At 40.7% G+C, this 23,096-nt stretch overlaps 2 protein-coding genes and 1 non-coding gene across 3 annotated transcripts; 1 reads left to right on the forward strand and 2 right to left on the reverse strand.

Annotated features, from left to right (window-relative positions):
* Positions 1 to 1,417: 1,417 nt before the first annotated feature.
* trnae-cuc (transfer RNA glutamic acid (anticodon CUC)) lies at positions 1,418 to 1,489 on the reverse strand. Its single transcript has one exon. It is a non-coding gene; the product is annotated as a tRNA-Glu (tRNA).
* Positions 1,490 to 1,918: 429 nt separating this feature from the next.
* On the forward strand, positions 1,919 to 5,119 carry ppdpfa (pancreatic progenitor cell differentiation and proliferation factor a). The gene is made up of 5 exons (XM_076276752.1): positions 1,919 to 2,067; positions 3,898 to 3,995; positions 4,158 to 4,235; positions 4,387 to 4,477; positions 4,601 to 5,119. The coding sequence occupies exons 2-5, from the start codon at positions 3,941 to 3,943 to the stop codon at positions 4,725 to 4,727; spliced, it is 351 nt and encodes a 116-aa protein (XP_076132867.1). The 5' UTR covers positions 1,919 to 2,067; positions 3,898 to 3,940; the 3' UTR covers positions 4,728 to 5,119.
* Positions 5,120 to 11,406: 6,287 nt separating this feature from the next.
* LOC143114398 (protein-tyrosine kinase 6-like) lies at positions 11,407 to 22,466 on the reverse strand. The gene is made up of 8 exons (XM_076275980.1): positions 21,898 to 22,466; positions 20,665 to 20,786; positions 18,434 to 18,594; positions 17,623 to 17,791; positions 15,183 to 15,341; positions 13,078 to 13,259; positions 12,801 to 12,954; positions 11,407 to 12,535 (listed from the first exon to the last, which is right to left on the reverse strand). The coding sequence occupies exons 1-8, from the start codon at positions 22,344 to 22,346 to the stop codon at positions 12,300 to 12,302; spliced, it is 1,632 nt and encodes a 543-aa protein (XP_076132095.1). The 5' UTR covers positions 22,347 to 22,466; the 3' UTR covers positions 11,407 to 12,299.
* Positions 22,467 to 23,096: the final 630 nt, after the last annotated feature.

Raw genomic sequence — 23,096 nt, forward strand, 5'->3', positions numbered from 1 at the left:
ACCTAAGAAAAGAAATCTGAATTCTAGTTGTTTTTACCGTGAATTAACATTGGAGTTGGTCTGGCATATACTCACCTTTTTGTATCAGTCTGTGTTTCCGTTTATATTTGGAAAGGAACGTTGGCCCTTCTTATAAATGTAGTTTTACAATCTACCCTGTCTGCTTTTTGGCTTGAATGTTTAATGATAAATGTTATTAGACTTTGCAGACCTCAGACTGTTTTGAATGATATACCCTTTGTAATTGCTGCTCCTAATCCAGGATCAGTCTTCAAGGGCATTTTAAAACAACCAGACTATTTACACACTTACAAAAGACCCGCCGCAGCAACTGACATTTGTAGCCTCTGTAGACATTGTTACTTGTTTATATTGAATGTAAGATGTCTCATTTATGACTTGGATTGATTGGCAGTAAAAAAGGGCTATGTATAGTTTGCAAGCCACATTGTGGTCTTGAACCAAATGTTTTTTAAAACACTAGTGATACTACATTGTTTGAAATCAGATACAGGGCTCATTTAACCATTCGTTTTACACTCATTTAAAATCTGTGCATGAAGCAATTTGTTATGCTCCCACTGTGATGTCAGAAGAGCAGGATGGTTTATTCTATGCAAAATCCTGGTCACAGTAACTTAAATGTCTAAATGCACAATAGGGCTTTTCTTTTCTTTTGAGGGTGGCAAGATTATATTTGCCAGAATTTATGTTAAAACCTGGTGTTTGTTTCTCATTGTAGATTGTCTTTTGTGTTATTGTGGAGAAGCTGTATCAGACTATTGTCAGAAAATGAAGTGACGTTACCTCTCAGTCAAAACATTTAAGGAATAGTTAAAATACACATTGCAATAGCGGCCTTGGGTGCATTTGTGGGAACTACATTTTGCATAAGCACTCAGTTTAACAGGTCAAGTGTCTGATGTAAGGTCGGGTGGGTTGTGTCATGATCAATGGCCATGGGGATCACATTTTAATTATGATAGTACTAGTATACATATATTAATTTTTGACAGTACTTTGATTCAAGTTACAATGGATATTTATTGCTTTTGGTGACTTCAATAAAGGATAGAAAACAGTAGCCTATGTCTGTGGTATTATTTTAGAGCAAAAGAATAATGAGTGGATTAAAAAATGCCTAATAGTGTGGTTTTTTACATGTTAATATTTTGTTAGTCAGAACGAATTTTTCAAAGTGGCAATAGGTGGCGATAAGGTGCCACTAAATGTTTCCACGTTGTAGGTAGGCTAACGCAGCCATATGTAGGCTACTTGCCTATTAGGATACGGTTTCCCACTTCTTAATGTGTGCCGTGGCATTTCCATACAATTCTCTGACGTGTTACGGATTGTAGGCTATAGTAATAATACACAACCATTTATGCTGGTTAACAGGACGAGAACAAAACATTCCTTCCCTGACCGGGAATCGAACCCGGGCCGCGGCGGTGAGAGCGCCGAATCCTAACCACTAGACCACCAGGGATGTACACTCACGAATCTACGATGATATATTCATTGTATTTGGTGTTATTTTAAGGTTATGTTCTATTGAGAAAATGTTGAGTCCAATTCATCACAACCATGATGAATTAAAAAGGTTACCATCAAATTAGAATGGTAGGCTAATGGAAATGGCAGTTGCCTCGGACACAATGAGACCTGTTACAATGTTGTCAAACACGCATGGGCAGCATCATGTTGTTTACGTGCTTCTCTCTGTCCTTGAATTTTCTCCCTGCAGAGAGCGACAGCTGGCTGCGTTCCTCATGTTTGGCAACATTTTCGTGCATGGAAACTGACACGACAGTGCCTGTCTAGTCCTAGCGCCTCCCAGGAGGAGGATCGTAGCTTGACGTCATGTTAACCTAAGCTATAAACAGGTTCATCCCACTATACCAGATCAAACCTGAAGCTAAAGAAGGACCTATCGAGCGTCTCACCTGACAAACTCATCAAATGGGCCCTGTCGCTTAGCGTTTACTCGCCTTCTCTTCCGACCGTCATCCTGAATCGCAGTTGGTGTTCCTTCCACATCACCGTAGGCTACACCATATTTAAAAGGTAAGGAAGACATTTGAGAAATTTGTGTAGAATATTGGTGTGTGCATGGTCTGCAGGCCAATGCCAAAGTTATTATAGGGACCAAATGTAGCCAATATAGGTATTTGCCAATGGGCCATAGCATACACAAATATAACCGTCACCAAGAGGTCTTTCCAGAAATGTTGTCTTCGTGCTGACCTCACCTGTACAGGTTGGTGTAGCATTGAGACACAGACAAGGTCAAATCAAATCTGTGATTGAAGATAAAGAAGGACCCATGGATGTCTATCAGTATAGGCCATTGCAATCATTAGTAGTAGCCTAGTCTAGCTTAATACTGACATATCACTGTTTTAGCCTAATTGAAGGCCCTATAGGCCTATACCCTATGGAGGGGTTCTCCTAAATTCTGAGACTCATTTGTTTTTAGCAACATGGCAGATTCGTCTGCGTCGGTTAAACTGAGAAAGGCTTTGTTTTCTTTTTCTTGTTGTTTTTCAGTTCTTTATCATAGTATGAATATCATTAGACGGAGAAGTAGGCTATCAAATTTCATTTACACGTTCTCTACCAGAAAAGGGTTGTTGTGAGGTAAGCATCCAAATGCACCCCACCTCAGTATGCCTGCTTGTGTCAGCTGTCGCTGTCCTCCTTGGCATCACTGGCACCCTCTCTGCTTTGCAAGTGTCACGTGTGTCTGTCCAGCTGTGCGAATGATTTTTAATGCACGTGGCACGTGCGAAATTACGTCCCTTCAAGTAGGCTATCCTACTGTGGGCGATATCAAATCTAGCGTCTCTAAGTCGGTTTTGCATTTATGCGCATGCTGCTTCCATCTAGATGTGAGAGCTATCGATTTATCCTTGAGAGGTGCGCTATGTGGCACAAACGGGCATTAGCCTGCCCGCACGCACGGTATTAAAATCCGCCTCAATCTGGAACTTGATACAGGCGCTTTGCTTGTCCTTTCCCACAATGAGAATGGCAGGCAAAAGCACTCACAACATTTTTCCAATTTAATTGAAAAGGCAGTGGGCAAAAATTGATGGGGAAAATTGAGCCACTGTTTCTGAAGTAGACTGGCTATGAAGTGGCTAAAACATTTGTGCCATGAGGGATTTTAGCCAGCTATATTTATCATGTAATTGTCTTTATACTTATGGCTTGTAAAATGTCAAGGGTACTGTTGGAGCCCCAAATATTCTAGTCACGCAGCCAGGAGTGGTTCATGCAATGTAGTATGCACACAGGACACAGTAGTTGGTTTTGTTCAGTAGACCTAAGCCTACAATAGGAGCTAGTGCATGCATGCACCAGGCACGCACGGACCCATGCCCTGGGCAGTAACTGGCTCCTAAGCTGCTGGCAGAAGTCTGGAGGGGGAATGGAATCCTACTCCTGCTCCAGCTGTCTGCACATAACACCAGAACTCAGGTTCTGTAGGGGAATGTGGAGAAGGCAGAGAGGCCATAGCAGGCCACTGCCCTTAAAGCATTTACAAAACCCCATCCTCTTAAGGGCCTCCAGCTCTTGAATGTAGCAGACTAACCTGATATAGAGTTGTCCTTACAAGAATTACAACTCTGTTCTGTAGTCCTTTTCGTAACTACAAAGCTGAAAAAAGTTTTGATAGGGGAGCCTTGTTATATGAAGCAATGAAGCATTGCATGATACCTGCTGGGAAGACCTTGACTAAATGAACGCAAACAAAACTCATGTTAAAGTCCGATATCCTTTGACCGCTGTTCTGCCTGAAAGACCTCCATCTGTCCAGTCGTTACCTCATGCCTGTATCTCTTTGCAGTCATTTCCCAACACTCATGTGGGTCACTTTATTTTTGCCTACAGATTTTCCATCTTTACAAGGTTGACGTGTACATTTTCAAGAAAAATGGCAGCAATTCCATCCAGCGGATCTCTCATCGCCACCCATGACTACTACCGAAGTGAGTATGAGTCAGAAGCAATTATTCATCAATTTATATTATTTTGATCAGCCTATAATATCTTGAAGTGACATTGTAATAAAATTGAGTTACCTATATTAAGGGTGAAATTGTACACATTCTTATACATTTCTCATACATTTCTTTCATACATTTTTGCAGGGCGCATAGGATCAACATCTAGCAACAGTTCCTGTGGCAGTTCGGAGTATTCAGGGGAGGTCATTCCTCACCCACCAGGTAAGAATGGCCACAAAGTTAATGCTAAGCAACATATTACTGAAAGTATATACTGAAATGATGGATTTGTAGTTATCACACTACCATTTTAATTTTACTGAAGTTTCCTACAAGTCTTTATACGTTAACTTATTTGCATTCATTGTTTCAGGTGTAGCCAGACAAGACTCAGGTCACTGGTGGTCTTCCTTCTTCTTTGCAAAGGGCCAGCCTGGAATGCCCAGCGGCACCGACTCAAAGAAGTAAGTCAACATGCGAAACAATGGAAACCTATAGAAAGCCTGACTCTCTAAAATGAATGGTGAAGGGGTGCCAATCAGAATGTAAAACTAATAGATCATTTATCTTTCCTTGATGGTGTACAGGGACGGGACCTACACCGTATCCAATGGGCAGGTGACCTGCATAGCCAGGGAGATGGTGCTGAAGAGGCAGTCCAGCGAAACCAGCGACTCTGGGAAGGCGGAGGCAGGAACTTCCCCCTCCCCCTGAGCCCACCACCCAAACACCACCCCTACCCCTCCCCACACCTCCCCATCCCACCCGGGCCTGGAACTCCTAACCCACCCTGCTCCTGTTCTAGCCCGACCCCAAGCTTGACCCTCCTAACCTCATCCATCCGTCAACCCCCAGATGCCATCTCAGGAAGATACAGGCGTTGGTGGCTCTGTTTTAAATATTAGCTTTTTTTACTCTGTAGATAGACTGTTGTAAAACTATTTGTAAGTATTTTTCCTGGTTTTGTAATTACTATATAATAAAATGTGAAAGAGGCCAAAAAAGTTGTCATTTTGTGGCTTGAAGCCTGTAGAGCATAATCCTGTTTGTTACTGTGCTCTCATTGTCATCATGTTTGCATTGAATAAAGTTGCTTTTGAAGCTTCTTCCTGCTTACCATCTTATCTTTTCAAAACCTTGTCAAAGCAATAACCAGATTGGTCAGGTTTCCCATTGATTTCTCTGATTACCTATTTAATTAGGAAAGTCAGAATTTGCTTATAGTCTATTTTATTCACGCCTCTAAAGCTACCATTGAAAATATTAGATATTGGATCTGCAGATATGGCTGATCCACATCTAGTCAAATACAACAAATACCATTCTGCTACTTTCTACACAGGTTATAACCATGTTTCATTTGTAATAACTACGAAGGTTTAACTATACATTGGTTGTAACGAAGTCTTTATACATTTAGTAACATTCTACATGGTAGAGCACATGTGAACAGTACTAGTATCCCTGTAAACATAATAAATACTACTAATAAAAATTATTTGTAACAAATTATTCCTACTATGTCTATAATGGTTTACATAAGTTGTTGTTGATATACTTTATTTTGTTATCACCTGTGCGCTACAATGGCACAGACAAAACAATCTAATTGTACAGAGTGACCCCTTAATCTGCCAGCTGGAAACACTGACTAACTAACGTCAGGTTTGTTTTCCACTGGCCTTCAACCATCTGTGTGATTGAGCGCAGAGTGCATGGCTTTAAAGCTCCTGGACATGATTAAAATACCTAGTTAGATAAGATGAGATCCAAACTAGTCACTAATACCCTTTATATAATACTGCACCTGCTGGTGAGACAGCCAGGAGCAAATAGTTTGGAGGTGTGGGGGTTGAATGAGGGATGTTATGCTATATAGCCTACAAAGAGACATAGTTTTCGGTCCAAGATACTGGGCCAATTTCCTTTCCTTTGGGATGTTTCCATTTGGCAAGCAGCAAGCAGCAGTCATAGGGCACATTTATAGTTCTGTTAAGTAAGAGAGGTCAATGTGTGAGGTCTCCCCACCAGAGAGAAAGAGGGACCATATCCTCAGGATTTACAAAACCGAGGAGCTCTACTACCTACAGTGAACATCATGATATTGTTATGTTGTTAATTCCCTTTGTTCGTCATACATGTTGACATTTGCTTTCTTTTCTCAACAACTATTTTGTTACCAGTTGATCGAGGACTTGCTTTACATGTGACATATGTGCATATTATTGGCAAAAGCCAGATGAAATGCTGGAAATACAAAAAGTATTCATTGTTTGAATTTGAATTTGTATCATAACTCAAGTATCAAGAGGTTCCACTGAAAAGCTATAACGTTTGACAGCTTCAGTGGAGTTTCCGTTAACACATGCTAGAACATCTGTTTCACAAGATTCGTAAATACAACGATCAGATCAGGAAGAACAACACTGCAACAGACTCAGGCCCGCCTGTGTTCTCTTGTTCACACATTATCTTTCCTTAATCTGTTATTATTTCCACTGGGACCAGGCCCTCACCCACATCTTCGTTCACTCTCAAACACACAATCCCTGGTTGTGTAACCTCGGGCTCTGCTGTGCTTTCAGATAAGAGACCGATGTGCAACCTGTTCCTAGCAGTTTGTTTGTCGATTGGGAGCACGATGTGACACACTATGGGGAAACCGTTACGGTTTTCCACCTGCAGGCGCAGTCGCTGTCCCGAAAAATTAAGAGCAGAGACCAGAGGCACATCCTGCTGCTCTTAAATGAAGGGCAATATGCCATAAAATGGGAGGCCAAAATAATTCAAAGGACTTCCATACCATATAGCCTACCAAGAGACACTTAGTGTTCAGTAGGTGAAAAGTCAATTGAAAGGGCAAATGCATTTTTTCCTCTAGAAGAGTTGTCAGAGAGATGCCAAAGGTTTCCCTACCCTCGGCCCCTCACTTGACCCTTCACTCTCCAATGTCCACTTCTCTTTCTGATGGACTAGAAACACACAAGCATAAGACATGTTGTTCCAAATACCTGAACTGAAATAAACTCCATATTTGGGCTATATTTAAGTGTGCTCTCAAGTCCTCACCCCTGTTATATAGCGGTTCTGTAAACTAAACTTCTAAATGTAATACATTTTTACATGCTCTCCCTCATTACCGTCTATTTCATCAAAACATGAGGGGAAATCATCAACAGCAAATTATGCATGTTACACACATTATGTATGTAGTTTATTCTTTGGTTGGTCTCACCAAATTCACACAACCTTACCCTGGAGATCAAAATCTATCTTTTGTTGGGGGCCATTATAGGAGGTAGTCTGAATAGCCATAAACAATATATTACAGGAAATTAAGCAGCAACTGGACATGGGTGTAATCTCGATTCCTTTAATGTGCTCCTTATTTTATAAACGTCTACCCACTGCTCACTAATGCTGCCTTGTGTTTCACATGTGTCACAATGGCTCCTATTCTCAGCAGCCACTAAGCAAGTCATTCTTAAAGCTCCTGGGATACATCGGTGAAACTTGGGTGGGGGGCGGGGGTCTTAACACGCACGTGCGTTTTGGGTGGCATCCTGAGGGGTTACTTGGTCACGTTGTGGCAGTGCCACGTGGCATGGTGATGCCCTGGGCAAATCTCAAAATACAGACTTGAAGTACCAAGCTTGAAGTCCACGTTTAGATCTAAGTTACTGACAAATGTGCTTCCTTGTAGCCCACTGAGAGTGCCAGTATCATGTGTCATGTATGTATACATCAGCTGAAAAACAGCACCTGGACTACAAGAATATATTCTCAAGAGTGTTTGTATGGGCTGCTATCAAAACAAAGGCAGTCAGCCAGTGAAAGCTAACAGTTATCAAAACATGAATTTGTTGGCCACCGTATCAATGTTCAAAAAATAATAACAGCAATAATCAGCTTTGCTTAAAACCCTTTTGATGTTGAACTATTATCGTTTGTTTATCTCTCTTGTTTATTGCTGCTTAGTAACATGTGAAAAGCATCTCTCATACCTCCAACATTCTCTCTCTCTCACACACACACACACACACAAACACACACACATTTCCGCTGCTTTGCAGACCCTAAAACACATGTTCACCTTTATACAGAGTAACCTCGCAATCCCTGTCTATGACAAAAAAAAACAAAAAAAACAGAGAGCTCTGATTGGTACGGGTGTTCTAGTCAAACCTATGGGGCCGGCTGGAGAAGTCCCTGTCTGTCTGGCGCACCCAATGACTCTAAATGAAGGGAAGCACTGAGAAATTCCTAGATTTGACAAACAACTCCACGTAACCGTGTGAAAGGTTAAAGCTTTTTTGGGCTTTTAGATATATAGATAGATAGATACTTTATTGATCCCTAGGGGAAATTCAAGGTCTCAGTAGCATAGACATCACACACACATTCACTAACAGCAGAAAAAAGTAATTAAAAGTATATAATATAAAAAACACAACTAAGCAATAAGGACAGTAGAAGATAAAGAATATACTAAATATACTAAAATACAAATTATACTAAATAACACTTAAACTAAATCAATTCTAAAAACAGTATCCACATAGTGGGTGATTAATCAAGAGGCGCTTGCAATGACTGAGGCAGGGACTGAGCCTGTGATTCTTAAATATACAGTATATATATGACTATATTATGTATATATGACTATATTAAAAAAAGGTATAAGTGTGGCCACAATTCAGCTGTGGCATGGAGGGAAGGGTTATGCATATGTGCTAATATAGCACGCAAACAGTGAGGCAGTAAGACAGTGGTAAAAAGTGGCTAGTGGACAGACAGTATCCAAACATGGAGGGGGTGAAGAGGCAGACAGACTATGCGGAGAAGTCTATCTCTGCTCTTCCCTTAGGTGAAGCATTGAACAGTTCAATGGCCCTGGGGACAAATTACTTCCTCAGTCTGTCTGTTGTGCAAGGCAGTGAGCGAAGTCTCCAGCTGATCAGGCTCTTCTGCTTTACAATAGTGCTGTGGAGTGGATGACACTCATTGTCCAAGATGTTGATCAGTTTGTTCAGGGTCCTTTGTCAGATATTGAAGTGATGCACTCCAGTTCAGCTCCCACAATTTTATGGGTTTTAGTGAATAACATGTTGTCATAAACAGTTCTAATTAATCAATATACTCTGTATTTTCTTCTGCTTTATTTACTTACAGGATGAGACTTTTAGTAGGTATATGTTTTGGAAAAAAATATTAATTGAAATATTGAGACAAGAGCTTCCTCTCAAAGAAACATGGTGACCACATTTGACCCACTGAATAATGTAAAAAGAGCTGTCGTGTTCAGCTTATGACCAAGGTGTGTGCCAGTAGTTATGACTGACATGACCGGGTGACTAATCAGACTCGTCTCCATTTCCCCCTCTTCTCATCCCACGGGCTGGACGCTCCACCAGAACACAGCAGGGGTAGTGTGTCCAGTGATGTGTTGGTCATCAGGCATACAGGGACAAATCTCGGTGGACCGCCACATTTGTAGGCCCCTTGATGTGATGTTGGAAACTATAGCCCACTAGCCCTATCTCTCTCATTACTAGCTCTCTGGTTGGTGCTTTCACACCAGCCCTGGGATGCATTTCTTTCCCCGTACAGGCATATGGGGTCACCCCTTGAACATTTGCCACAGCGCTTCATTGAGGTCATCAGGGTAAATGAGGAATCTGGGGCAAATTTGGAGGGGGGGGCAATGCCGTGGCGGCTGCTACCTCCTGTTGCCTCCATGCAGCAGTGAGAGCTCACAAAACATATACTCACGACCTGTGAGAAATACCTCCTGGTTTGAAAAAGGTTACCCAACATCTATGCCCTACTCTTAACCTTTTCCAAGCTGGACATCTCCAAGTGTCTGGTTACCTGCCGGTCAGTGGTCAGACAGGAGAATATACTGGAAGTAACCAAAGCCATTAAAGTTGAAAAGTAATATTTACACCGTTCCATTTCTGGCGAGGTGCTGAGACGGGTTTATCTGGCTGCCTGCTGTATTAAAAGCAACAGCCCGACTGAGGGTCTATTTTTGGTGCAGCATGCGTAGGGGGCATGCACAAAGCATGGTCGTGACCATCTGGTTGTGTGAATGTGCATGTGAGCAAAGCAATGAGAGAAAGAGGCAGGTCTGCATGACAGCATCTCCACAGTAAAAAGAAATGATGAGAACATTGTAACTGTAGATGGTTTCAAGGACTTTGTAATCAATCTGTGTCTCACTATTACTTTGTTATAAATCACTATTAGTATTCACAATTATTGTGGTATGTCATGACCCCCTGTCCCCCTTCAGGCCTCTCCTTGTCAGTGCACGGGCAGGTAGGGCCTGATTAGGTAAATTAGGTTGATTGTGTACACCTGCATCAGGGTGTGGTTATATAAGGAGTTCTCCTCTCCTCCCCTTTAGGCACTTTTCTTCTCTCTTGCAGGCGCCATTTAGACTTTCCTCTGCACTGGCACTTTACTCTTTCTCTCTCTAATCTTGCTATCTTCCTTTGTCTACCATTTAGTTATCTTACATACTGATGCTGACATTGCATTCACACATACACGCACACCAACACTCATTTTCCCCCTAGACACTTTATGTTTGGTAATATTATTTTTGCTTAATCTTAATAAATATTATAAATAAAATTATAAATTGGAACTTGGTTGCCTGTCTCCCTTTATGTTGCGGTCAGTAAACGAGCCGGCCGTAACATGGTAATACTGGGCAAGGAGTACTATAAGGCTTTGCAATTAAAGCAATATGCTTTATTCTTGTTATCATAGTGAACTGTGAAACACAAGCTTTATCTTGTTGAAACAATCTATCTATCTATCTCTTTCTGAATTATGTCTGTCTCTGTCTGATGTCTTGTTTTAACTAGTTGGAACATGAGCTTGGGGCATTGAAATGTGCCAGGCTTTGGGTTGAGATATTTGTTTGGATTGGATAAACACTCCTCTCTAGTGACACCCTGTTGCCAAAGCAGGCTACTGCAACCTTGTGGTAAGGAGTGGAAAAACCCATTCAATCCAAGTGATTGGGACATGTCTTGAGCCTCAACCAGAGAGCAACATATCAGGTTCCTTCCTCACGTTTTCCACAAGCATCTGAAACTGCCAGCACGCAAGCATGACCCCCAGATGAGAAAATGGCAGTGTCGGTGGTCTAGGAATTCCCCAATTTGTTGGCAGGAGGTAGGAGTTGGCAAAAACATCACCTGGGACACTCCACCAAATTTGGCCCTACAATAGCAAACACACAGTACGTACCGTACTTTACTTGTTTACATAACTCTTTTCTGAGGTTGTTAATAATGTGTGACACTGTCACTATAATAATTTGTGACCTTCAATTAGACCTGAATGAAGAGGAAAAAAACCCAGACAATAATGACAGCTATAAAATCAATTCTCTGCATTTTCATCTGTCAATGTATTATATGTCACTGAGTAATATTCATATGTCACAACATATTGTAGTATATGTATGATGTAATCATCATGGGTTTGTTTTGTTATCAAGGCCCCATTTCAGACAGCAGTGGCTCAAAAGTACCTACTGTTCAACATATACAGTATGCTTGCAGTATACGCAGGTATCATTCAGAGGGTTCTCAATTAAAAGGTAGTGAAAGGAAGATCATTGGGTTGCACTTTACTTGAAGGTATCTACATAACAATAACATGACACTGTCATGAACGTGTCATAAACATTACAAACAAGTCATAAACGTGTCATTCGGTTTTTGTCATTCAGAATTTTGACAAAGTGTCATTCAGTTTTTGTCATCATGTCATGTTAGGGTTATGGTTAAGCTTAGGCTTAGGGTTAGAGTTATGACAGTGTCATGTCCCTCTTATGTATATACCTTCAAGTAAAGTGTTACCGATCATTGTAATGATCATCACAATTAATTAATTATATATAATATATTACTTAACACATTCTGGTAATTTAGGTCATAGATTCATGTTTTCAGAAGAAAAAAACACACATTCTAGATCCTGTTTGAGAGTGTAAGAACAACATTGTTCCAGACAGGCACTGGCATTCTCACGCAGATCCAAACAGTAATACATGTCACAACATCTTCAGCCCACTGAAAGGAATGTGGCGGAGGTGTTTGCCTAGTTCATGTCGCATATCGGTCTGCCACAGAGCCCACATGGCACCACCAGAACCCCAGAACCCCAGTTCTTAAACCCACATGCGTGCAATGGATGTGAAGTCTCTCTCCAACGGCTGCCACCGTGTGGTTGCTCCCTAGACATGGTTGCATCCTGCTCTGTCTCTCACTCATCACTGCCCCCTAGTGCCTCTGGATCGTCAACACAGCTCTCTGGTGTACACTCATCGTAGCGATGAGAGGACTGCAAAAGGGATCGGAGCTCCTTAAAGTCGGGTCGTTCCTCTGGCGAATCGCTCCAGCACATCAGCATGATGTCATAAATGTGCCTTGGACATTTGGATGGGCAAGGCAACCGATATCCGCTGTTGATGAGCTGGAATATCTCATGGGTTGCATAAGCTGCAAGACGCAAACAACATAGCTGAAGTGTTGGGCTTATGTCCTGTATCAGGTATTATCTATCTATCTATCTATCTATCTATCTATCTATCTATCTATCTAATTATCTATCTATCTATCTATCTGTCTGTCTGTCTGTCTGTCTGTTTACAAAAATAACTCTAAACACTAATGTAGTATGTACACAAATTGACAATTTCACATGTAGAAATACCTATCAGACACATGCATACAGCTACACTACCACGCTGGTGCAAACATTTACTTGGGTATGGTGATCCTCCATAACTGAAGATTTCAAAAAGCAGTATTCCAAACGACCAGACATCTGATTTGTTCGAGAACCTTCCGTGGCTAATGGCTTCCGGAGCACACCACTTATACGGGATCTTCTTGTCATCCGAAACATAAAATGGCTCCTGAGGTCAAATGTTGATGACAGGTAACTACATTATACAACTAAATTACAGGTTTAACATTACATTTAAAATATATAGATATATAAACAAAAAGAGCTACTGAAAGTTAGTCTGATGGACGACCTTGATGACTCGAGCAAGGCCAAAGTCTGCCACTTTGCAGATGTTTCCCTCTCCCACCAGGACATTTCGTGCGGCCAGGTCACGGTGGATGCTGTTCTCTGACTCAAGGTAGGCCATGCCATCGGACACCTGAATGGCCATGTTCGTCAGGGAGAGTAAGTCCATACTCTGTCCCTCTGGATCTGCAGCAGAGAGAGAGATACATGAGTGATTACTCCTACTCAAATGTTAAAAAATAAAAATAATAAAAACAAATACTTACAGAGAAGCTGTAACCAGTAAAATAAGTAACCAGTGCATATTTTAGGAATGTGAATACATAAGTAGGTGAAGAAATAATATGTTGAAAGACAAAAGACAAAAAAAAATCTCAAAGAAAAACTTGCTTGACCAGATTCAGGCCTTTCTTCTGGGTAGGCTTTACACTCGTTCTCAGTCACTTTGGTGCATTTCTCCAATAATCATTAAAGTTTGCCCAACAGTAAGTGCATTTCACAATACAATTAGTACAAACTGCACTACACAGTGGATAACCTGCAAAAGCATGTAACTGTAACAAGTCCTTGTACCATTAATTATGAATAAGATAGTTAAAATGGTTAGTCATGTTTTCAGTAACATTACAGTAGTACAGTAGTAAAATAGTAGAACTATTTTGTTACGTATAGGAAAATGATTGAAAATGTGATATGTTAATCTTTGTCTGTGTGACATACCAATTTCAGCTGTACAATGTTACACATTACTTTATGTGGAATATTATTGGCCAGGATAATAATTTCCCTTCTATTACTATCTATAGTAATCTATATATCTATATAAATTCATTCAGTATACTTCTACAATACTATGGTTATGGTTATGGATTTAAAAGACGCCTTTGTCCAAAGCGACAGATAAATACAAAACAACATAATAATATTTAAAATTGAACAGAGAACAGATTAGAATGTTGGTCAAATATAATAAGGAGAATAGTTATAATAAACAATAATCAATTCAATCAATAGCCTAATAAAAAAAGCAATGAAAAAAAGGGGAAAGGCAATAATAAAACAATAATGTCCATTCAATCAATAATATAAAAACAATGACATGCTAAGACTACATTAAGGAGAATATCAATAATAAACAATAATGTCATATTAATTAACAGCCCAATTAAAATAAAACAACATTATACAAACCATAACACATAAGTGCTTAAACAACTAAGTATATGTTGAATAGGAATGTCTTTAGACCCCTCTTAAACGACCCAAAACTACCACAAGAACGGAGAGCACTGGGTAATTCATTCCACCAACATGGAACCACTGAAGAAAAGAGTCTGGAATTAAGTTTTCATGACTGGTCGACACAACAGAGGCTCACTAGAAGACCGCAGTGGGCGGTTGGGGATGTAAGGCTTGATTATTGAATTAAAATAACTAGGAGCAGATCCAGTCAGATACTGTTTGTATTGCAGATAGTTACCAGATGATGTCATTCAATGTCATACAAGAAAGGAAGACCTATAGTACTGTCAAACAGAATGAAAGACTGTTTTAATACCTTTTTACAGTACTACAATATCTTACAGTAGGGGGAAATACACTAAATTAGAAATGTGAATATAGGAAACGACCCTTTGGCAGCACTATACATATGTATATGTATTGACAATTGAAGAAGATTCATGATATGCACTTCTGAGCTTAAAGAAATGGTTGTTCACTGATTCTTCTATCTTCACCCATTGTGAAACACATAAGTAATTAACGAATCTTGAGGATATTTAAAAAATATATATGGAATAGAAATGGCAAAATTATACTTGACAGATTACATTTGACAACTGGTTGAACATAATTGCATGTAATGACTCAAGCAATGAACCAATAATGCACATAAAGCATTTGCTGTTGGTGCAAAATAATGAGATATTGCTTTTATGATGTGTATAAGTGACTAGATGATGTGGAGGTTAAACTAGTAGTTTTGGCAATTTCATTTCAAGAGCAAGAGGAAAGTAAACTAAGAAATGCACCAAAAATGCGCCAAGTCCTACTGACACAAGATGGCACAGACGGAGAGGGGTTAAAGGAAGGGGGAGGGGCAACAACCTCTGAGGAAGTGAAGCAGGTTGCCCTTCGCCATGAGCTCGGTGATGATGTAGAAGGGCATGGCATCGGTGCAGATGGCAAAGAGTGAGATGAGGTGCTTGTGCCTCAACCTCTTCAGAATCTGAGTCTCCAGATGGAACTCACGGTGATCCAGGGCATCTGACACACAACAGAAAGAGAGCAGGAGGAGAGCAGCAGGAGAGTAAGAGGAGAACAGGAGGAGAACCGGAGGAGAGTAAGATAACAGGAGGAGAACAGGAGGAGAGTAAGATGAGAACAGGAGGAGAGTAAGATGAGAGCAGGAGGAGAACAGGAGGAGAGTAAGAGGAGTACAGGAGGAGAGTAAGAGGAGAATAGGAGGAGAACCGGAGGAGAGCAGGAGGAGAACAGGAGGAGAGTAAGAGGAGAACAGGAGGAGAGTAAGAGGAGAGTAAGAGGAGAGCAGGAGGAGAACAGGAGGAGAGTAAGAGGAGAACAGGAGGAGAGCAGGAGAACAGGAGGAGAGTAAGAGGAGAATAGGAGGAGAACCGGAGGAGAGCAGGAGGAGAACAGGAGGAGAGTAAGAGGAGAACAGGAGGAGAGTAAGAGGAGAGTAAGAGGAGAGCAGGAGGAGAACAGGAGGAGAGTAAGAGGAGAACAGGAGGAGAGTAAGAGGAGAACAGGAGGAGAGCAGGAGAACAGGAGGAGAGTAAGAGGAGAACGGGAGGAGAGCAGGAGGAGAACAGGAGGAGAACAGGAGGAGAGTAAGAGGAGAACAGGAGGAGAGCAGGAGGAGAACAGGAGGAGAGTAAGAGGAGAACAGGAGGAGAGTAAGAGAACAGGAGGAGAACAGGAGGAGAGTAAGAGGAGAGTAAGAGGAGAACAGGAGGAGAGTAAGAGGAGAACGGGAGGAGAGTAAGAGGAGAACGGGAGGAGAGTAAGAGGAGAACGGGAGGAGAGGAGGAGGAGAGTAAGAGGAGAATAAGACAAGTCAGGGAATTTCTATTCATCTATGCTCTCAGTGTGGTAAAATATGAAATGTATTTATCACTGTTGTACTGGTGTCAGTTTCTGTGTATCTGATATAAGGCAACTCATTCATATTTTCATCTTCAGGGCTTCTTGTTAGCACTGCAAGATTCACAGACATTTGAAATCATTCATAAGTGAACTCAGTGACTCTATATTCTGAATTCACTGAATATGGGTAATTCAAAGATTGTCTGAGAGAATATGTGAGATACAAATAGTGGGTGGATATATCAAAGTATACAGTCAGCAAATCCAAATTGATTTGAACGTGACATGTAAAAACCTCATTCCACACTAAGTACTGTTTCAATGTCTCATATTACTATACCTAAAGTTAACTATAACTAGAGCTTTTGTGGTATTCTGTATATAACATAAATACTGATTAGACAAAATGTATATCTTGGTGCCCTCCCACCTGCCAATCTCAACTCTATAATCTGTGCTTGAAAAAGAAGTCTTTCCTCCACCACCCACGTATCTCAAGCAAGCATGAGGAAACATGGCACTGAATGATGTTGGTTAGTAATCCAGGAGCTACTGAAAGACAGGGGAGACTGGAAAGTCTGCATTACTCCCCGTCAGGTTTCCACTAACGTGGAAAAAATGACTGTGCAGCATTGCCGTTTTTGTTCCAAACCTCTTACCTGATCACGTCACATCTGAGTCAATGGGCTCTAGTGCCAAAAAGACAGAACATGGTCAAGCAAACAATTTTTTCATAAAAATGTATTTGTTTTATGATGTAACCTTTGCAGATGATTTCTCATCTTTTGCTACTGGGAATGTCCAACCGTTCCAGGCTACAAAAATATGGGTCAGCTGAATGTAGGCTAGTTTACCTCCCAGTGTTAAACTCAGTGATTATGAATACTTCACAACTTGTAAAGTGACATTTGATGTAGACTTCATAAGATATTCATGAAATATTTAGCCCATTGACTCAGATGTGACGTGATCAGGTAAGAGGTTTGGAACAAAAACGGCAATGTTGCTTTGCGATTGTTGGACTTTTATTTTTTATTTTGAAGTTGTTGTCGTTCTGTCTTCCACATTCATGAAAGGTTTGGTATGAATGTTGAGTTTTGTCTCATGAAACAGTCATGAATGCTTTATGTGCAGTTTATGACAGCTGCTATGAATGTGGTATGAACTCACTCATCAAGTAAAGTGTTACGAGTACTTCAAAACTTACCATCAATGCCAATGTCAATGTCAATATGAATGGCAATATTCAAATCATTTAAAGGGGCATGTTATTGTATGAAGTAATGGTAAAACTATGTAAAACATACAGAAGACAGGCAGAAACCGTAGACAGATAAATAGACAGACAGACAGACACACACAGACACAGACACACACACACACACACACACACACACACACACACACACACACACACAGTATATCCATACATCTGACATACCATTTTTCTTCAGGACCTTGATAGCAACATTGACAACGCCTTTCCACTTTCCACGGTACACCTCTGAAAAGTAACCTGAGCCCAGCTGCTCTTCAAGAGTGAACTCAGCCTTGGGGAGTTCCCAGTCTTCCACTGTCGCATGGGAAAGATCCTGTGGCTCTGGCTTCCTCTGTCAACACACACAGCCTATGTTGCACACACACACACACAGCATTCCTTACAGTTTCCTACTGTAATTAGGTGTCCTGGTTTCCTGAGTGATACTGTGATGACTAAATATATAACAATGTGAGACATGAGGACAGAGATGTCTGATGAAACCTGCCTTTCATAATCACACGTCTAATGCTTATGACTCATTGATGTTTACAGCAAACCTGGTGTTTTCCCATCTCCAGAATGTATGGAATTTCTGACCTGTTTATAGCAATTGTTCTAGTGTTAGTGTCAAATCTACTGTTGCTATCCTTCCCTTCATGATAGATGGTTATCAGTAAAGAAATGAAGGCCAATGTTGCGTGCCTCTTATCATTTTGTTTCATGTTACAGCAGCCTCCATCTTACGGTATGTACTCACTTACTGCAGGTTGCAGGTTGATGTAACATTGAACACCACAGTCACAATCAAGACAAAATATGCCACACAAACACATCTACACACACACAGGACACACACACACACACATACACACACACACACACACACACAACACACACACAAACACATGCACACACACACACACACACATGCACATACTGTATTTATCAGGCCCGGCTTGGCAGTGTAAGTTAACAGGTCTTACGGTCTTACCTGGGCACAGGCCTCTGTAATCTGGACGGTGGACAGCAAGTGGCTTCTGTAGTGCGTCACCAGGGCCACCACATCTGGGAACATCAGATTCGAAACCACATGGAACCACCCCTCCTCTCCCTGGAAGACCTGGAAATGCTTCACCTTATCATCTGCCTTCACTGCAAGGGTACAAAAAAAAACAAGACATGACTGCTACACGTGTGAATGGGCAAGATCTACAGGCCTACACTGAGAAGTGAGAATCAAAGGAGGCCTATCTATGATTCAAAAGCAAAAGGTCAGCTGAGTCAATGGGCCCTATCATGATGGTCTAAAGCGCAGCGCAAAGCGTATAATCATCACGACGCAAAGCTCCTATCGTACACTCAAGTTTTTCGCCATGCCCGTCTCTTTTACTGAGCAAAACCAAGGGGTGTGGCAATTAACAACCTAAGGAGGGGTCTAGCACATTATCTAAAAATCGCTATCGTACACTACCTAAAAAGCATTACGCCACTGACCAAGAGAAACCTAGTCAGAAATCCATGACGAGTTGTTTATATGTTATTTTAAGAGCACATTATTAACAGTGAACTACACCCTGCTTCTCTTGTCCACAGGAATGCCCACCAGCGCACATCCATTGATGGGAATTATTTTGGAGTTTCAAGACTGGTTTTGGTGGCCATGTGGCCCATCTTGGCATTAAATAAAGACATCCTCCCCTCCCCCAATGAAATGCTAATGTATTGGTTCCAAGGGCTATCAGATCCACAAGACAAAGGATGTTACCTTGCTATAATGTATCCATGTGTCATGAAATGTAAATATATTCATGTTTGGTATCATTGTAATAGTCTCAGTACAAGGATTGTAATGATTTGATTGTGAGAATGTTTGGAACATTCTATAAGTGATATTTCTGATATATAAAATATCTCTCCTCATGTTCTTCAGATAGGTGTGAAGTAGGTGTGAGCAGGTGTGTCTGATGCCAACTGGAGAACCAATCATGTGGGCTTGTTTTGCCGCCAATTCTTCCTTTGTTTAACCCATACAAAAGTGATTAACTTGCATTGTCAGACTGATGAGAATTAGAACATGGAAAACTGAAGAAGAGAGAGAGAGAGTCTCTGTGGCCTCTGTGCCATGGCCTATAGACCATAGACCATTTTTACCCTCTCTGCTTGTAACAGAATAAACCTGATTCCTGAGTGTTCCTGAAGTTTGCCAGTCTAAGTTAATATTAAGTAATTATTCACCACAATTACTTTCACCATGCAAAACATTACAAAGCACACGATTACAATGGGAAACATCATTATAATAAAGATATTACGAAATACGTCTCACAATGAGTAGTTTTTCACCATAATTTGCAAATTGGTAATGATGCTTAAAAGTGATTAGGCGAGAGGCACATATGGAGCGCAGCTGAAAACGCACTGTCACGAGATGTAAGCAGCAACTCCTCTGCAATATAAATATCCTTAGGTTTTTTATTCAGTCATTCGAACATTTTTGGGGTAAGTGTTGCTTTTTTCAGGCTATGTTTTCAATGGTAACCTATTGTCAGTCAATAGTGAAAGTAACTGTGTATAACTGTTATACAGTGAAGTTAGCTTCACTTTACCAATGAGTTCAAATAATAGATGAGGGCAGATGCGTGTAGGCTATATACTGTAGTTTAAGTAAAGCATGGTTTAGTGGAATACCTGTTCCATACGGTCTATCTGCCAGCAGATTCCTTCAAATGCGCCAGTGACCATCAAAATACTAATGCACTGTTTGAAGTTGCACTGCTTGCTGTTAAAGGGAATGACAGATGTCACTCTCATGGTTTAAAAACACACCCATGACTGATTAAGAAACATAAGGCCCAAACTTCTTGCGCCCAGTGCGCCGGACGTTTGATAACGTTTCATAACAAACCCCAGAATTTGTTTAAACTATTCACCAGTGACCATGTATTTTAGATCGCCAAAATATAGCCTATTGTGTTGTATCATGATATTCAGGGTCATTGAAGAAATGAAAGGACATAAAATATATTGCATAACTTTACAAGAAATGTGCTGATCCACGTACATTCACTGTAAACCTAGAGCATTATTAACATTTTAGTTTGATAATGTCTGATAAGATCTGCAAAGTGTCCCTATTGTTACTCATTACTGAAATTTGCTGAGAAGCTATTAACTGTTTACTGTAAACTCTTATGCTTTATAGGAGTGCAAAGGCCAAAGTACCAGATAAGACATATCCCACTTCATCCTTCTCACTGCGCCGCACCAGGAATGCACCTTCAGGATTTGTAGAGGTGACGAGGAGGTTTTGGGCCTCAAATCGACTTAGCTTTCCAAAATACCACCTGGGAAATACATCACATGTTAATACATCACATGTTAAACTAAAGTTACAGTGATAATACATGAGGTGACTGAAGCTGTCTTCTTGAGGACTTAACTTCTTGGCTGACTTGGCTGAATCATTCAAGCGCAACCAACTTGAACTGCATCAGTGTAGCCATTTTCAGGTCTCCACAGATGCTTCAGGTCATTGTCTTGTTGAAATGTAAACATTCAACCCATGGTGAGCAGCTGGAGGTTTTCACTCATGATTGCTCTATATCTTTCTGCAGCCATCTTTCCCTCTCTCCTGACTCATCTACCAGTCCCTGACACAGTTATGCACGATAGTTGTCCATCTGTAAGGTTCTCTCGTCTCGTCTCTGGACGCTATTCATAATGACCACTTCGTTCTTGGTTACCTGTTTGACCAAGGCTCTTCAGCCTCAATTATTCTGTTTGGCTAGGCAGTAAAACTGTTGGTGGTTCTAAATATCTTCCTTTTGAGAATGATGGAGGCTACTGGTGCTCTTGGGCACTTCTGATGCTGCAGATTTTTTTCTTGTTTCGTTCCCCGGAACTCTGTCTTCTTGACACAAAAGATTTTTTTGTTCCCTCTGTCCATAATAACCACTAGTCTGCATAGGTGTACAGTATGCATATGGTATTTAGGATTGATGATGTTGGAAACATACTTTGTCTTTCAGGAAGTCAGACTTTTTTTTATTATTAGAGCATTTGTTTAACTTATGACTTCCAAATTACTACCAACTATATTACTAAATTATACATATATTATAAATAATGATAAACAAATAATACATTTGCATTGTCAGCTGCAGAGGCTTTATCAGGACTTTCTTGATAATAAACTACATATTTCTTTCTCTCATAATGTATCCGAAGCATGCATGGAAAAAAGACCTCGGTATCCTCAATGGCAAGTATGGTCATGATTAGCGCAATCAATTTATCGTTCGTAGATAGTGAGTAAAGTAGGTACAATTCTGAGTGATTTGAACATAGCCTACCATCGACAAAAACAAAAACAACACCCCTAATAGTAGAGACATTGGCCTATCACGTCGTGAAAAATAACCATACTAAAACGAAATTGGAAAAGTATTTACTCACGGCTGAGATTCTAATGTGTCTCCTTTAACAAGATAATTATAGGGTACAACACCGCTGGCCACCACCTCTCCATTGACGAGTTTCTCCGCTTTCCACCAGTCCCCTGTCCGCTCTGTAACTCTAAACAAGTCATCTGTCTGAAAAGATAATTCCTCCTTTGCCCGCGCATCGAACGGCCACAGCGCCTTGTAGATGCCTAGATTTTCATCCGTTGGTGGCAGTGGCAGAGGCGGCAAATTTCTCTTTGGCTTTGTGGAGTTGTGAGGGAAATACTTTGTGGGTTCAGGTTCTTCCTCAGCTTCTTGGTCTTCATCCTCTGAAAATGTATCGTTGTTGTATCCGTCATGTGTCTCACGGTTGTCTCCGTTTTCTCCGTCTTTTTTATGTTTCCAGGGAGGACAATTTGAACAGTTGAAATATTCACGTATTTTTGTCAAGTCAAAAGGCATATTGCTAGTGCATGGTTCACACGCGCTCTCCAGGACTGACAGACTCGGAAGTGTCAAGTGACAAGTGCACGGCACCTTTTAAAGGGCAGACAGTGGAATCCAGGCAATAAGGTTCGCGTAAAATCACTGGAACAAGGAAATGAACCTGGCCAGTTATAAATAAACTGAGGGCATGTATCATAGGCTACTTTTTTCAGTCTCTTCGTCACCAGTGTAGAGCCAACTGGTTAGCTTACGTCTCATAGCCTAACCCTTACAAAAACTAGATGTACCGCAGAGCGGTACAAAATAGGACCGCCGCCCACACATTCTCGCCACAAAAATAAATCATGCTTGTCAATTTGTCTCCATTTCCTACTTTTGTGTGTGTAAATGAGTGCGTGCATAGTGTGTGTTTATTTTAGTGTATGCTTCTGTGTGTGTGTGCGTGTGTGTGTGCGTGCGCGCTTGTGAGTGTGTTTGTGTGTGTGTGTGTGTGTGTGTGGGGGGGGGTAATGGTGTTTGTGTGTGTGTTTATCTATGTTCAAGTTCAAGTTTATTTATATAGCACATTATCATACAAAATGTCATTCAATGTGCTTAAAAGAAGCAAAAATAAAAATAAAAGATTAACAGCAATAACAATAGTAATTAATACAATAAAATAATAAAAATAGATCAAGGGGAAATAACACTGAATGAATAGGAGGTAAAATAGAATAAATAAATAATAAATAAAAAATAAAAATAAACCTAAAAACTAATCAATTA

The sequence above is a fragment of the Alosa pseudoharengus genome, unplaced genomic scaffold, assembly GCF_046254945.1.
Source record: "Alosa pseudoharengus isolate Yale_2024_CS ecotype anadromous, Long Island Sound unplaced genomic scaffold, YU_APseudo_1.1 YU_APseudo_1.1_scf_9, whole genome shotgun sequence".
In the NCBI taxonomy this organism is placed as follows: domain Eukaryota; kingdom Metazoa; phylum Chordata; class Actinopteri; order Clupeiformes; family Clupeidae; genus Alosa; species Alosa pseudoharengus.

Excerpts from the sequence above, each read along its gene's own strand:
- ppdpfa (XM_076276752.1), top strand. The coding sequence starts at position 3,941 with ATGGCAGCAATTCCATCCAGCGGATCTCTCATCGCCACCCATGACTAC. Across the intron at positions 3,996-4,157 it reads CACCCATGACTACTACCGAA|GGCGCATAGGATCAACATCT; the intron begins GTGAGTATGAGT and ends ACATTTTTGCAG. Across the intron at positions 4,236-4,386 it reads GGTCATTCCTCACCCACCAG|GTGTAGCCAGACAAGACTCA; the intron begins GTAAGAATGGCC and ends TCATTGTTTCAG.
- LOC143114398 (XM_076275980.1), bottom strand. The coding sequence starts at position 22,346 with ATGCCTTTTGACTTGACAAAAATACGTGAATATTTCAACTGTTCAAAT. Across the intron at positions 12,955-13,077 it reads GCCTTGCTCGAGTCATCAAG|GAGCCATTTTATGTTTCGGA; the intron begins GTCGTCCATCAG and ends ATTTGACCTCAG. Across the intron at positions 12,536-12,800 it reads TGGAGGATCACCATACCCAA|CTTATGCAACCCATGAGATA; the intron begins GTAAATGTTTGC and ends TGCGTCTTGCAG.